This window comes from Entelurus aequoreus, linkage group LG11 (genome assembly GCF_033978785.1).
Source record: "Entelurus aequoreus isolate RoL-2023_Sb linkage group LG11, RoL_Eaeq_v1.1, whole genome shotgun sequence".
Lineage (NCBI taxonomy): Eukaryota > Metazoa > Chordata > Actinopteri > Syngnathiformes > Syngnathidae > Entelurus > Entelurus aequoreus.
In genome coordinates, this window is record NC_084741.1 from 37,991,178 (window position 1) to 38,005,298 (window position 14,121).

Below are 14,121 nucleotides of genomic sequence, written 5' to 3' on the forward strand. Positions count from 1 at the left end.
ATATATATATATATATATATATATATATATATATATATATATATATATCAGTGACGTGCGGTGAGGTTCATGGCTGGTGAGGCACTGACTTCATCAAAGTCAGATTTACAATCATATGAACCCTAAAGAGTATCTTATTCACCATTTGGTTGGCAGCAGTTAACGGGTTATGTTTAAAAGCTCATACCAGCATTCTTCCCTGCTTGGCACTCAGCATCAAGGGTTGGAATTGGGGGTTAAATCACCAAAAATGATTCCCGGGCGCGGCGCGGCGCCGCTGCTGCCCACTGCTCCCCTCACCTCCCAGGGGGTGAGCAAGGGGATGGGTCAAATGCAGAGGACAAATTTCACCACAACTAGTGTGTGTGACAATCATTGGTACTTTAACTTTACACATACAAACTGTACCACACAAAAAAGCACATTTAATAAAAAAATGTTTTATTATGGTCTTACCTTTACTTATAAATGAAGTCAATGCGCCGCTCCTTTTGAACAAATGCATTGATAACTTGTTTATAGAAGTCTTCCTTATCTTTCTTCAGTTTTAAAAGTCTCTCTGTCTCGATGGAGATCTTCCTTTAATTATTACCTCCTTCTTCGATTGAAAGTCCAGTTTAGAAAACTGTTTTATTTTAGATATGTAATCCTCCATGTTAAAAGTCCAGGCGAGAGGAAAAAATAAACGATCGCTGCTAACTGTTGCTGTTTGTTGTCACTTCTTGTGCAGCCGAGAAGTCGCAAGAATGATCTCTGGGATCACTAGCGCCCTCTACCACCAGGAGGCGGGATTACTGCGAGCCTCACCCAGTGCGTCTTCGCAGCTGTTTTATGATTGCTCAGCACAAGAAATACGTTACACACATGACAAAATACACTGTACATTATATACCTCAGCTAGCTAAACTATGGAAATTTATAATATATTTCATATAGCAATACGGTCTCACTGCACAGCAGGCCAGCAGTTAGCCGAGTCATTGCGCAATCCATGGTGAGGCTCAACTGGCTGGTGACTCACCGCAAGTCTCTTCTCAGTATTTGAACGGCAAATGTGAAAATTCAGCGATTTTGAATAAAAATAATCTAAAACTGGTGAAGTTAAATGGAAAATAACTTTATAGTATAATCACTGGATACATATAACAATTTAATTAATTTATTTTTCTTTTTACATTTTTTTTCTTTCCATGATGGCACGTGAGGCCCCGCCTCACCTGCCTCCCCTGTCTGCACGTCACTGATATATATATATATATATATATATATATATATATATATATATATATATATATATATATATATATATATATATATATATATATATATATATATATATATATATATATATATATATATATATATATATATATATATACATACTTACACATAGATATATACATAGATTCACAGCTGTACTTTTCATATACATGTACAAATATTATTCCTATTTATTATCTTAATTTTTTTTCTGTACTGGTATATGCGATATTGGATAATATTTACAATGAAAACATACACCAATTTTAATCATTATTACTGTTTCAGATTAAATCCCATTCAAAAAGTAGACATTGGTGGAATGTGTAAATTTGAATTATTCTGATCCAAGTCTGCTACCAGTGACTATTTCCTTCATACTTGAAAATAAAATAAAAAATTGAATATTAGGACGAGCCAGTCTTTTGAAGGGAGTGCTTCCCTTAAGATCCGGCTCCCTCCAAAGAGCCATACATCTTAAAAATTAACGACGTCTGCTTATTCTTCTCCTGAAGGCGTGCACTGCAGACAATCTGGAGCTCCACAGTTATGGAATGCTTTTGCCTTGTGGAGAAAATTTCCGTGGCGTGGAGTACGTGTGCTGTCCTGGTAGAAGCAGTTCCAGCAGCAAAGCAGACTTGGAGGAGAGAGAACTCCTTACTGGACACCAGACTTCCCAGAATGCCGGAACACTCAATTCCCTGTAAGACGCCATTGAGAGATCCGACATGGAAGATGTTATGATTCACGATCATGAATTAAAAGCCTTGTGTTTTCCACAGCATCAAGGTGACAACACCCACCCCTAGTCCGTCCCCCGACTCAGATTTGTACGAGACAGACATGGAGGACGAGGACGATGAGGTGGTGGAGGAAGATGACGAAGAGGAAGAAGAGGATGAGGACGAGGTTGATGATGAGCCGGTGGAGGTGGAGGATGAGGAGGAGCCGATAGCTGTGAGAAACCCAGAGAAATACGAATACCCCATTGACTCTGGTCCTTACCAGACCTCGGACTATATGGACTCGTCCTACGAGAAAAACTACAAGCCAACAACATCGGCACCTCTGAAAGGAGACGGCGGTACTCATTCTTTTTTTTTTTTAAACGCTTTAATTCACCTTGGAGCATCTATAAGTGAAACGTATCAGTATGTGAACACACTCCTCATCTGTACTGCAGCGTGTTTACTTACGCCATCACTTTATAACACTGCACTAACTTTTCCTTTATTTTGAGTCCCGTTTATTTATACCAGTTCATGCTGCAATTTTTATTAATAAGTGATAGGAGGAGCAATCAATCAATCAAAGTTTATTTATATAGCCCTTAATCACAAGTGTGTCAAAGGGCTGCACAAGCCACAACGACATCCTCAGCTCAGATCCTACAATCGCATTCATTCTATGACAAGTCTACAAGTACTATGCGTACCCAAGTGCTTTGACTTACTGCAGTGGAATATATTGAGTCATTCTGCTTATTGAAACTATGCAAGGTAGGGGTTATTTATTACTTGTAGATGGAGCAAAACGTGTTCATGTGATCTCACAACAATAGAAATCCCACACTACTTTTTGTTATACAGGATGTCCCTAAAATTGCAAATTCTATTGATAAAAACTGATTAATTAATAAATATTAAATTAAATAAATATGAAACTATTTTTATACTATACTTATTTTTATTTTAATACTATTTTTTATATTAGCTTTAATATTTTAGAAACACAATTAAAAAAATACATGAAATATACATATAAATATGAAATGTAATTATATTCTATATATTAAACACTGAAAATATAAATACTTTATATTTTGTTTAATAAATGTTAAAATATATGCATATTTGCCATGTCGCTTCACTTTGGTTCAAAACACTGCAAAGCTGCAATTTTCCTGACTTTTTCCAAATACTTTTAATTGTGTTTATACTGTTCAAGGCTTCAGTTATCATTAGTAAGTGGTAGGAGGAGTGATCGCATTAATTCTATGGCACGTCTACTGTGCGTGCTTATGTGGTTTGATGTTGTGAATGATTTTGAGTCATTCTGATTATTAAAATAATGGAAGGGAGCTATTGTCATTTGATTAGTAAATGGGGCAAACATTTTTAATAATCCTACAACAATAGAAATCTCAATCCATTTTCTGATCTAGGGTGTCCCTAAAGTCTGGACATAAATACCATAAACCCTTGTTTATTACTGTTAATTGGTTTGAAGCCTGACCGTGATAAATTAATTTCTACAAAGTGGAAATGATTATTTTTTAAATTGAATATTTTCATAGCTAGAGCATAGTTTAACTGTTTACTACCTTCTAAATAAGTTTAACAATATGAGAGCCCTATAGACAGGAAATAGCACCCTTTAGTCACTTTTACACTCTTTTAATCCAATATGGTAATGTAGCCTGAGGCTGAGCCAATCAGTGGCCATGATACTGAACAGCGCGCTCTGATTGGTTTGCTCTCATCAGGTGGCCGATACCACTGTAGTATTGATATTTTTAGTTCATAAGGACATGTTTATGCATTTAAATGCTTAATTTAGGCCAAAAATAGGTAGGATAAGTTAAAAAAAAATATATATATATATATATATATATATGTCCAGGGTGTACCCCGCCTTCCGCCCGATTGTAGCTGAGATAGGCTCCAGCGCCCCCCGCGACCCCAAAGGGAATAAACGGTAGAAAATGGATGGAGATATATATATATATATATATATATATATATATATATATATATATATATATATATATATATATATATATATATATATATATATCCGAAACAGGCTTGTAGGGATGATATAGCCTCTGTGTTTTTTCCTGACCTAACGTGTATATATATATATATATATATATATATATATATATATATATATATATATATATATATATATATATATATATATATGCTATAGAGTGAAGCACGATCTGGCAAAGGAAGGCAGTACATAGATTATACAAAACAGTTTGACTCAATTAATAATAATAAAACAAAAACAAAAAAATGCATTATATAATAATTAAAAAAACCAAAATGTAATATTTTAAAAATGTTATAAATTAAAAGTGTATACTATATGTACAGTGTATATTAATAAAACATTAAGTATATATAAAATATATCAGCTGACAATATTTATTTTCTATCTATGAAATAATACATTGTAAAAAAACAAAAAAACACTCTAAATATTTTTACAATTGTTTTTATGCATTTTTTCCCATGTCACTACTTAACACTGCACTACTGCAACTTTATAAAAGTAATGGCACAAGTAAATATGCTGAGTCAGTAAGTAAATACATATGACATGTTAACAATCTGTTGGTATTTTAAATATCTTAAAGACTTCCTTTAATAGGCAATTGAACTAAGTGATATTCCGTTTATTTCCTGTCTCTTCCCTGCAGTGACTACCCCACGTCCCACAGATGGCGTCGATGTCTATTTTGAGAGGCCAATCGATGACACCGAGCATGCCAACTTCCTGCGAGCCAAAACAGACCTGGAGCAGAGGCGAATGAATCGCATCAATGAGGTGAGTTTGGAAAAACAAGCTTTAGTCATCGCTACAGTACATCTCTGACGTGACACATGTGTCTTGTTGATCCATCGCTCACCGTCACCGATCTGATCACTGACACAAACACGTGCTTTATTGGCTTTCAACAGAGCAGGTCATTCAATGTAAAGTGGATTACTAAAAGTATTGGGACATCTCATGGTCATACTGACAGGAAGTTCAAATGGAGGTAGTTGTTGCCTCTGTTTTGCAGATTTAACTGCCAGATTTTTAAGAATGTCCATAGCCAAGTCAATTTATCCTCCTCTGTCAGCCATTGTTGGCATTTTTGCCGTGATCAACCAATCAGAGGACAGAAAAATGCTGACGTTATTGTACGGCTGCATGAAGGCCCTGAGAGGTGAAGCTATTGAGCAGCTTGGCTCAGGTGGTAGAGTGGTGGTCTCCAAACCTGAAGGTTGCGGGTTCGACTCTCAGCCCCCATGTGACTATCCTTGAGCAAGATACCGAACCCCTGGTTGCTGGGCATCAGAGGACGGAAAAATGCTGACATTAGTACGCCTGCATGCAGGCCCTGACAGGCCAAGCTATACTCTGATAAAAAAAAGAAAATAGCCCTATTATTAATATAGTTCATCTGACTTAGGCCTGTACTCCTGAATGTGAAGTCCCTCAGCAGATTACAGTCCATAGACATGGCAATATTTAGAAACTGAGACTTGGCTGGACAAAAGATCTAACATTTACACATACAGTGCAGCAAGAGACACACACAACCAAATAAAGATAATAGACTGTTGGGAATAAGTTAATACAATTTCATAAAACAAACACTAGGATTTAAGTTAGGTCAGTGCTTCTGGATGTGTTTAAACCAGTTTAAGAAGGCCTTGCTGTTTGAACATCATTTGAAAAGAAATGTTGATGTTATGCCTGGGATGCAAAGCTAACATCTGATTGGTTAAAGAAAAAAAAAAGTAGTTTAAGTGGGCCTGCACTCCTGAGTGTGAAGGCCTTTAGCAGATTACACTGACATGGTAACATGGTAAGCCAGTTTTAAGAAGGCCTTGCTGTTAGAACATCATGACCTACAGGTTATAAGCACAGGGGCCCCCCAAGGCTGTGTAAGTTCCCCCTTCTTGTTTATTGCATATACCAACCAACGATCTACGGAATCAGCAACCAAACAACTATATAATCAACACAGTCATCCTTAGTTTACTGACAAAGCCCCAACCAAAGCCCAAACTATTGACGAAGCCCAAACGATTAACAAAGCCTGAACTATCCTCCAATATGGACTCATACAAACAAGAGATAGAAGGGGCTGTGAGGTGGTGTGAGGAGAAAAATCTGATTTGAAATGTAAAAAAAATGAAGGAGATGGTTTTTGATCCCAAATCTGTGGGGGATCACAGCCGGATCATTATCCACGGGGAGAGAGTGGAGCAGGTGTCCTCCTATAAGTACTTGGGTATTTGTTTTGATTCCCAGTTAACTTGGGCCAACCAAGTTGACTCTGTTTGCTCCCATATTAAACAGTGCCTGCACTTTCTAAGGAGGCTCGGGGTCCACGGTGTGGCAAGCAAATATCATGATGTTGTTTTATAAGGCAAACATTGAATCTGTCATCCGTTATGGCATCTCCACATGGTTTGGAAATCTGTCTGTCAAACTCAAAACCCAACTTCAAAACCTTGTCAAGAGGGCTGGTAAATAAATTGGCATGCAGCCCCCTTGTTCCCTTCAAGAAATAATTGACAATAATATTTCTTGAAGGGAACAAGGGGGCTGCATCTTAAAATCACCCGTGACCCACACCACATACTTCATTGTGTTGATGCCAAATGGTAAACGGTACAGAACAGCAACATGCAAACTCAACAGGTATAGATTTTCCTTTGTCCCACTGGCAATCAAAACACTTAACAACAGAAAACTACTGTAATAACCGGATGCAATAATAAGGAGTGCAGTATTGGGATAGTGCAATACGGGAGGTGTGCAAAACGGGGGGAGTGTAATGTCACATTACACTCCCCCCGTTTTGCACACCTCCCGTGTGGATTAATGACCGGGCCTACCGGGCCCAGGCCCAGGGGGCCAGAGGCCCCAAGGGGCCAGGCCAACTTGGCCCCGCGGCCGCGACCCAAGCAAAACTACTTTTGCAAAAATAATAATCTTAAGCCCCAAGGGGCCAGGCCAACTTGGCCCCGCGGCCATGATCCATAGAGGGTAAGAGGCCCCAAGGGGCCAGGTCAACTTGGCCCCGCGGCCGCGACCCACAGAGGGCCAGAGGCCCCAAGGGGCCAGGCCAACATGGCCCCGCGGCCATGATCCATAGACGGTCAGAGGCCCCAAGGGGCCAGGCCAACTTGGCCCCGCGGCCACGATCCATAGAGGGTCAGAGGCCCCAGGGGGCCAGGTCAACTTGGCCCCGCGGCCACGATCCATAGACGGTCAGAGGCCCCAAGGGGCCAGGCCAACTTGGCCCCGCGGCCACGACCCACAGAAGGCCAGAGGCCCCAAAGGGCCAGGCCAACTTGGCCCCGCGGCCGCGAGCCACAGAAGGCCAGAGGCCCCAAGGGGCCAGGTCAACTTGGCCCCGCGGCCACGATCCATAGAGGGTAAGAGGCCCCAAGGGGCCAGGTCAACTTGGCCCTGCGGCCGCGACCCACAGAGGGCCTGAGGTCCTAAGGGGTCAGGCCAACTTGGCCCCGCGGCCATGATCCATAGAGGGCCAGAGGCCCCGAGGGGTCAGGCCAACTTGGCCCCGATCCATAGAGGGTCAGAGGCCCCAAGGGGCCAGGCCAACTTGGCCCCGCGGCCACGACCCACAGAGGCCCCAAGGGGCCAGGCAAAATTGGCCCCGCGGCCATGATCCACAGAGGGCCAGAGGCTCTCAATCATTATTATCAAAGCTAATTCTCAAATTGGATGGATCACACAACCTCACTCACATATTCTTTATCAATTATTAAAGGTTGTTTCTGAATTTTGATCACAGAACTTAATGCAAATATTCTTGATTGATTGACAAAGCTCATTCTCAAATTTTGATTACACAACCTTACTCTGACAAATTATCATTATCAAAAAGCTCTATCTCGAATTTGGATCACAGAATCTCACTCAAGTATTCTTAGCTGTGCCCCTCCCCCATCGAGTCTTTCATAAACCGGTCTGTTCTTTTAGAATCTCCTCATTTGGTATTTTGAACTCGTGAGAGACTGCTCAAAATTTGGTTTCCTTTCCCTCAGTTCAGACTCAGAGATAATTTGAAATCATTCAACAAGAAGTTTAACGCGCGCACACACACACACACACACACTTGAGTTGAGCATTACTTGGAAATTCTTATATTTTCCATTTTGCTGTTATTATCAGCATCTTCCCATTTTGTCCTTTTCTTTCGAGAAAGTTTACAGTCTGACATTTGTCACTGCTGTCAGTTAATAACTTTTTGGTCTTTGACCCATTTTGTCATTTTCTCGATTCGATCGTCACTGACCACTCTCTCCTGTCTGGCAGACATCGTTGCTGCCATCATAGCTAGCAAGCTGCCTGCAGCGGGTCATCCCTATGTTCCCCGTCCCTATGTTACCCGGGTCCTATGTTCCCCTCTACCGGGGAACTAAGGACCCTTTTTAAAAAAAAGTGTTGTATGTTCCCCGCTGCGGGGAACGTACAACACTTTTTCCAGAAAAGGGTTCTATGTTCCCCGCTGCTTCCAATGCGCGACTAAGTAAGACGCACGCAGACACTCATGACAGAGACGCGTTTAAGTTGTCGAAGGAAGGAAGTTCGCGTTTGAGTTGCTCTATCTGCTGCCGCACGCCCTGTGACAGGTTAGGTTTAGGGATGGTTTTGGTCAGGGCACAATTTCGCCAAAAAAGTGCTCCACAACGCCCTGTGACAGGTTAGGTTTAGGGATAGTTTTGGTCAGGGCACAATTTCGCCAAAAAAAAGTGCTCCACAACGCCCTGTGACAGGTTAGGTTTAGGGATGGTTTTGGTCAGGGCACAATTTCGCAATTTCGCCAGATACAATGCAGGGAACATAGGACCCTTTTTTAGAAAAAGGGTCCTAAGTTCCCCGGTCGCATACAAAGACCCAGGAACAACCGGGGAACATAGGACCCGGGGAACATAGGACCCGGGGAACATAGGCACGCTCCCGCCTGCAGATAGCAACATTTTGGTGTCCTTTGGGAAAATATTTAGAAAGAAGACAAAAGTACACACAGTTGTACAACTATTATCTTTATGATCTTTTTTTTGTTAGTTTCTCTGTTACTGTGTGTGGCCAATTAAGCGACTTTTGGCCATACCTGGCTGGTGACATTTAGCGACTTTCTGGTTGATGTTAAGATTAATAATAGCAACAGTTCTCTTCATCTTAATGCAATTTATTGTGTCTGTCTCTCCACATTTTGCCATTAGGTACTTTGAGCTCTTGTTGGTCAGTCACTCTAAGGTACATTGTTGCTGCCATCATAGCTAGCAAGCTGCCTGCAGATAGCGACATTTTGGTGTCCTTTGAGAAATATTAAGAAAGAAGACAAAAGTACAAGACATTGTACGATTACTATCTTTTTAAAATTATTTGTTTCACTGTGTGATTGACCGACTTTGCCGCTAGATTTCGCGTCTTTTGGCCATACCTGGCTAGCGACTAAAAACATCATTTAGCGACTTTTTGGTTGTGAAGATAAGTGGTAAAAGCAGATCTTCCTGTTGGTCTTCCCACATTTTGCCATTTGGTACTTTGCACTCTTCTTGGTCACTCCAAGGCATTTGTCCCTGCCTTCAGCTAGTCACTTGGCTCTTTTGGAATATATTTCACTGTAATTGGCTCTCTCTCTCTCTTTCTCCTCAGTACAAATCAGCCTGTTCCCTTGCCATTCATCACTGACCACTCTGCTCTCCTGTCTGTCAGACATTATTGCTGCTTGCAGATAGCTTGGGGTCCTTAGAGAAAATATCAGAAGAGAAAAGTACACAATTATCTTAATTATCTTTTTTATTCAGTCAGTCCTTCAGTGAGTCCCAGTGTGTTGGCGATTAAGCAACGTTGGCATTCAATTAGCGACTTTTGGCCATACATGGCTGGCGACTCAAAAAACTAGAAAAAAAGTACAAAAAGTTGTACAATTAATATCTTTATTATCCTTAATTCCCCTGAATCCTAGAGTGTGTTGCAATTAAGCAACTTTGCTGCTAGGTTTAGCGACTCTTGTTTTGGGCATACCTGGCTAGCGACTACAAACATTATTCAGCAACTTTTTGGCTGTTAAGATTAACGTTAATAAATTAAATCCTAATACAATTTATTGTGTTGGTCTCGCCATCTTGCTATTAGGTACTTTGAATTCTTGTTGGTCTCTGCTAAGGTATCTGGCTGTTGTCTTTGCCTTCAGTTAGTCACTTGGCTCTGGAATATATTTAACTGTACTTGGCTCTCTCTTTCTCCTCAGTACAAATCAGTCTGTTCCCTTGCCATTTAGACATTTTCTTGATTGGATCATCACTGACCACTCTGCTCTCCTGCTGTCTATCAGACATTGTTGCTCCCATCATAGCTAGCAAGCTGCCTTGGTGTCCTTTGTGAAAATATTTAGATAGAAGACTAAAGTGCACAAAGGTGTACAATTATTATCTTTTCAAAATATTTGTTTCACTGTCAGTGTGATTGACCGACTTTGCCGCTAGATTTCGCGTCTTTTGGCCATACCTGGCTAGCGACTGAAAACATCATTTAGCAACTTTTTGGTTGTGAAGATAAGAGGTAAAAGCAGATCTGCCTGTTGGTCTTTCCACATTTTGCCATTTGGTACTTTGCACTCTTGTTGGTCACTCCAAGGCATTTGTCCCTGCCTTCAGCTAGTCACTTGGCTCTTTTGGAATATATTTCACTGTAATTGGCTCTCTCTCTCTTTCTCCTCAGTACAAATCAGTCTGTTCCCTTGCCATTTAGACATTTTCTTGATTCGATCATCACTGACCACTCTGCTCTCCTGCTGTCTATCAGACGAATCAGTTGATTCTCTGCTCTCAATTGTCTATGCTAGTAAGCTGTTATTCTCTGCTTTGGAGTGTTGATGCTGGGTTGCTAGTTTTCTAAATCACCTCACACACTTGAAGGAAGCAGCACCGATCATAAACACACAAACAAACTCACACACACACACACACACACACACACACATAGTTGGTTTATCTGTTGTGATAGGCAAAGAGCCAATGTGCAAAGAAAGAAGGGAAATATGGATCATAAACGTTTAAGTGGAGGAGCTAGAAAAAAAATTCAGCAAGAAAAGAAAAAAAAGGAATCAGTTTTACTTGAGAGTGTTCCAAATATCTCCAGCTTCTTCAGTACAAAGACATCTGCTGAAAGCAATTCTATAAATGCTACTGCAAATTCAGCTAAGGTTAGCAATGCACCTGAGCTAGCATGTAGCTCCCAAGATCCTGAGACCACTACAAGTGTAGACACTGAACCAAATGCTTCTGATGCTTATGATTCAACCAATTCAGCAGTAGCCAGTTGCTCGGATGAATGTGAGGTCACTGCACCTCTGGACAGCATAGAAAATGAGCTGAATCTTTCTTCAACACCATCTACAGTGACAACTCTACCTAGTGATCCCGCTAAATGGGCTGAGACCCTCACTGAGTCAATGAAGGAAGTTCTTATTCAAAGAGGTGCAAAATCATTTCACAACCGTCACAGCCATTATCCAGCTTCTGTGAGGAACAGTGGGCTAGGAGGCAAAACCCGATGCCTAAACAATGAACATTTTACTTCACACTTGCCCAATGGACAACGAGTACAAAGAGAGTGGCTGATGTACTCTCCCTCTACTGGTAATGTTTACTGCTTTGCATGCAAACTGTTTTCCCCAAAAACGCATTCTTTTGTGACAGGCTATTGTGATTGGAAACACTCAGAAAGATTTGGTGAACATGAGCGAAGTGCTGAGCACATAACCTGCATGCAAGCAGTCTTGAACCGCGCCAAAGGTGCCACAGTTGATGCAGACCTGTTCAAACAGTTTCAGGCAGAGAGCAGCTATTGGAGGCAGGTGTTACAAAGAGTTGTTGCAGTCATTAAATTCCTTGCAGAAAGGGGCCTTGCATTTAGGGGTAAAAATGAATCGTTAGGGTCTCCTCTCAATGGGAACTACCTTGGTATTCTGGAGGTCCTGGCTGAATTTGATCCCTTTCTAAAGGATCACATCAGAAAGTTTGGGCAGATGGGTCGAGGTAATACCTCATATCTGTCCTCCACCATTTGTGAGGAATTCATTGAATTGATGGGTGCAAAAACCAAACAGGCTATAGCAGATGAACTGCAAGCAAGCAAATACTACTCTATCATTGTGGATTCAACCCCAGATTTATCTCATGTGGACCAATTGACATTCATATTCCGTTTTGTTAGCAAAGAGGGCAGTGTTGTTGAACGCTTTGTGGGTTTTGAGCCCATTACTAGCCATACAGGTGAAAGTTTGGCTAACTGTGTCATGTCTGTGTTGGAAAATCTAGGGTTAGAGCTGTCAAATTGCAGGGGGCAGGCTTATGATAATGCCAGCAACATGTCAGGGAGGTATAATGGGTTGCAGGCTCACTTAAAGAAAAGCAACCCATTAATACACTATATTCCATGTGCAGCTCACTCTTTGAATTTGGTGGGAGTCAACAGCATTGACAGATGTGGAAATGAAGTCTCTAAGTATTTTGACTTGATTCAGTCTATTTACAACTTCACAACTGCATCCACACACCGATGGGACAGGGTATTTGGCAATTCCAACATAGATCTCACACTTAAAGCTTTATCCAACACGCGTTGGAGTTGCCGTGCAGAATCTACCAAAGCACTGTGGCAGAACTACAGTAAAATAAAAGCAGCACTACAGGTTATTTCCACTGATGACACAGAGAAACGAGACACACGAACTGAAGCTGACAGTCTAGTGCGGAAGCTGGATTCACTTGAGATGGCCTTCATGGCAGGCTTTTGGGACACTGTTCTGTCCAGATTTCAGGCCACAAGTCTGCAACTTCAAAAAGCAGACATGGACCTTGGTACAGCAGTTAGATTGCTGGAATCTCTGCGCACCTTTGTTCTCTCCCAAAGAGATCTATTTGATCATTTTGAGCAGAAAGCCTTAAACATGTTGGGTGGCACCCCATCTTACAGGGCTGAACGGACGAGGAAACGTAAAAAGTTTGCTGATGAATCAGCATCCCCAGATGTTGTGCTTGAGGGAAGGCAACTGTTTCAAATAGAGACATTTATTGCCTCTATTGATCAACTGAGTTCAAGCCTTAATCACCGTCTGGAGGCCTACAAACATCTGAACAATTTGTTCAGTGTCCTTTTCTCTTTGGATACAGAGTCCAATGCTTCAGTCCTTCACAAGGCCAAGATTCTCACTGAATCATACCCATCTGACCTCAATGAAAGTCTTGGACAGGAGCTTATACAGTTCAAATCTTTTATACAGCTCAACAACACTGATGAGGAGAGGACCCCTTCAGGACTGCTCAAAACAATAATACATTTTGGACTACAGCCTACGTTTCCTAATACATACATTGCGCTACAGATTTTTCTCACTCTACCGGTCAGTAACTGTGAGGGAGAACGCTCATTCTCTCTTTTGTCAAGAGTAAAAAATGAGCTGCGCACAAGAATGACTCAGAAAAGATTAAATGCGTTATCTCTAATGGCAATTGAGAGTGAGCTGACAAGAGAGTTGGACTTCAATGATGTGGTGGATGATTTTGCAAAATTGAAAGCACGAAAGAAACCCCTTGCTTAAAGGTGCACTGTGTAAGATTTTTAGGTTATTTCCAGAATTCACCCATTCACTAATGTTAGGCTACCTGTTTTCATGAATACTTACCACCACCATAAAATTCTAAGTATCCATTATGACTTGGAGAATTGCACTTTTGCCATTTCTGGGAAGTGTCACCTGGATTGTGAAGATAGGATTGACTTTAGGCAGAAGCTTGGTGCTTTCTCTGGCAAACTGAACCTCAAGCTTCATTCTCTGCAGCTTTGCATTCTTGTGCAGACTTTCATCCACAAGGAACTTTTCAACTTCCCCACTATCGTGAAGGGGCCATCAAAAGATTTCAGTGTGTCCAGCATGTCTAGTCTCTACTCTCCTCTTTGAGCCATCTCTTGTTTCTCATCTGCCCTACTCTCGAATTTTGCCTTCATGAATTTACTCCAGTTGAGTTCAACCTCCCTTTTTGCTTGTGCTGCTGCCTTGAAACCTCTGAAGCTCCTGGCTCTTCTGTA

At 41.2% G+C, this 14,121-nt stretch overlaps 1 protein-coding gene across 6 annotated transcripts in view; it reads left to right on the plus strand.

The window, feature by feature from the left end:
• Window positions 1-14,121, plus strand: part of aplp1 (amyloid beta (A4) precursor-like protein 1) — a 120,882-nt gene that overhangs the window by 81,894 nt on the left and 24,867 nt on the right. For all 6 annotated transcript variants that reach the window (XM_062063177.1, XM_062063180.1, XM_062063178.1 and 3 more), the window contains exons 5-7: window positions 1,776-1,963; window positions 2,043-2,344; window positions 4,691-4,818. In XM_062063177.1, coding sequence (XP_061919161.1) covers window positions 1,776-1,963; window positions 2,043-2,344; window positions 4,691-4,818 — 618 coding nt within the window. The remainder of the gene's footprint in view (window positions 1-1,775; window positions 1,964-2,042; window positions 2,345-4,690; window positions 4,819-14,121) is intronic.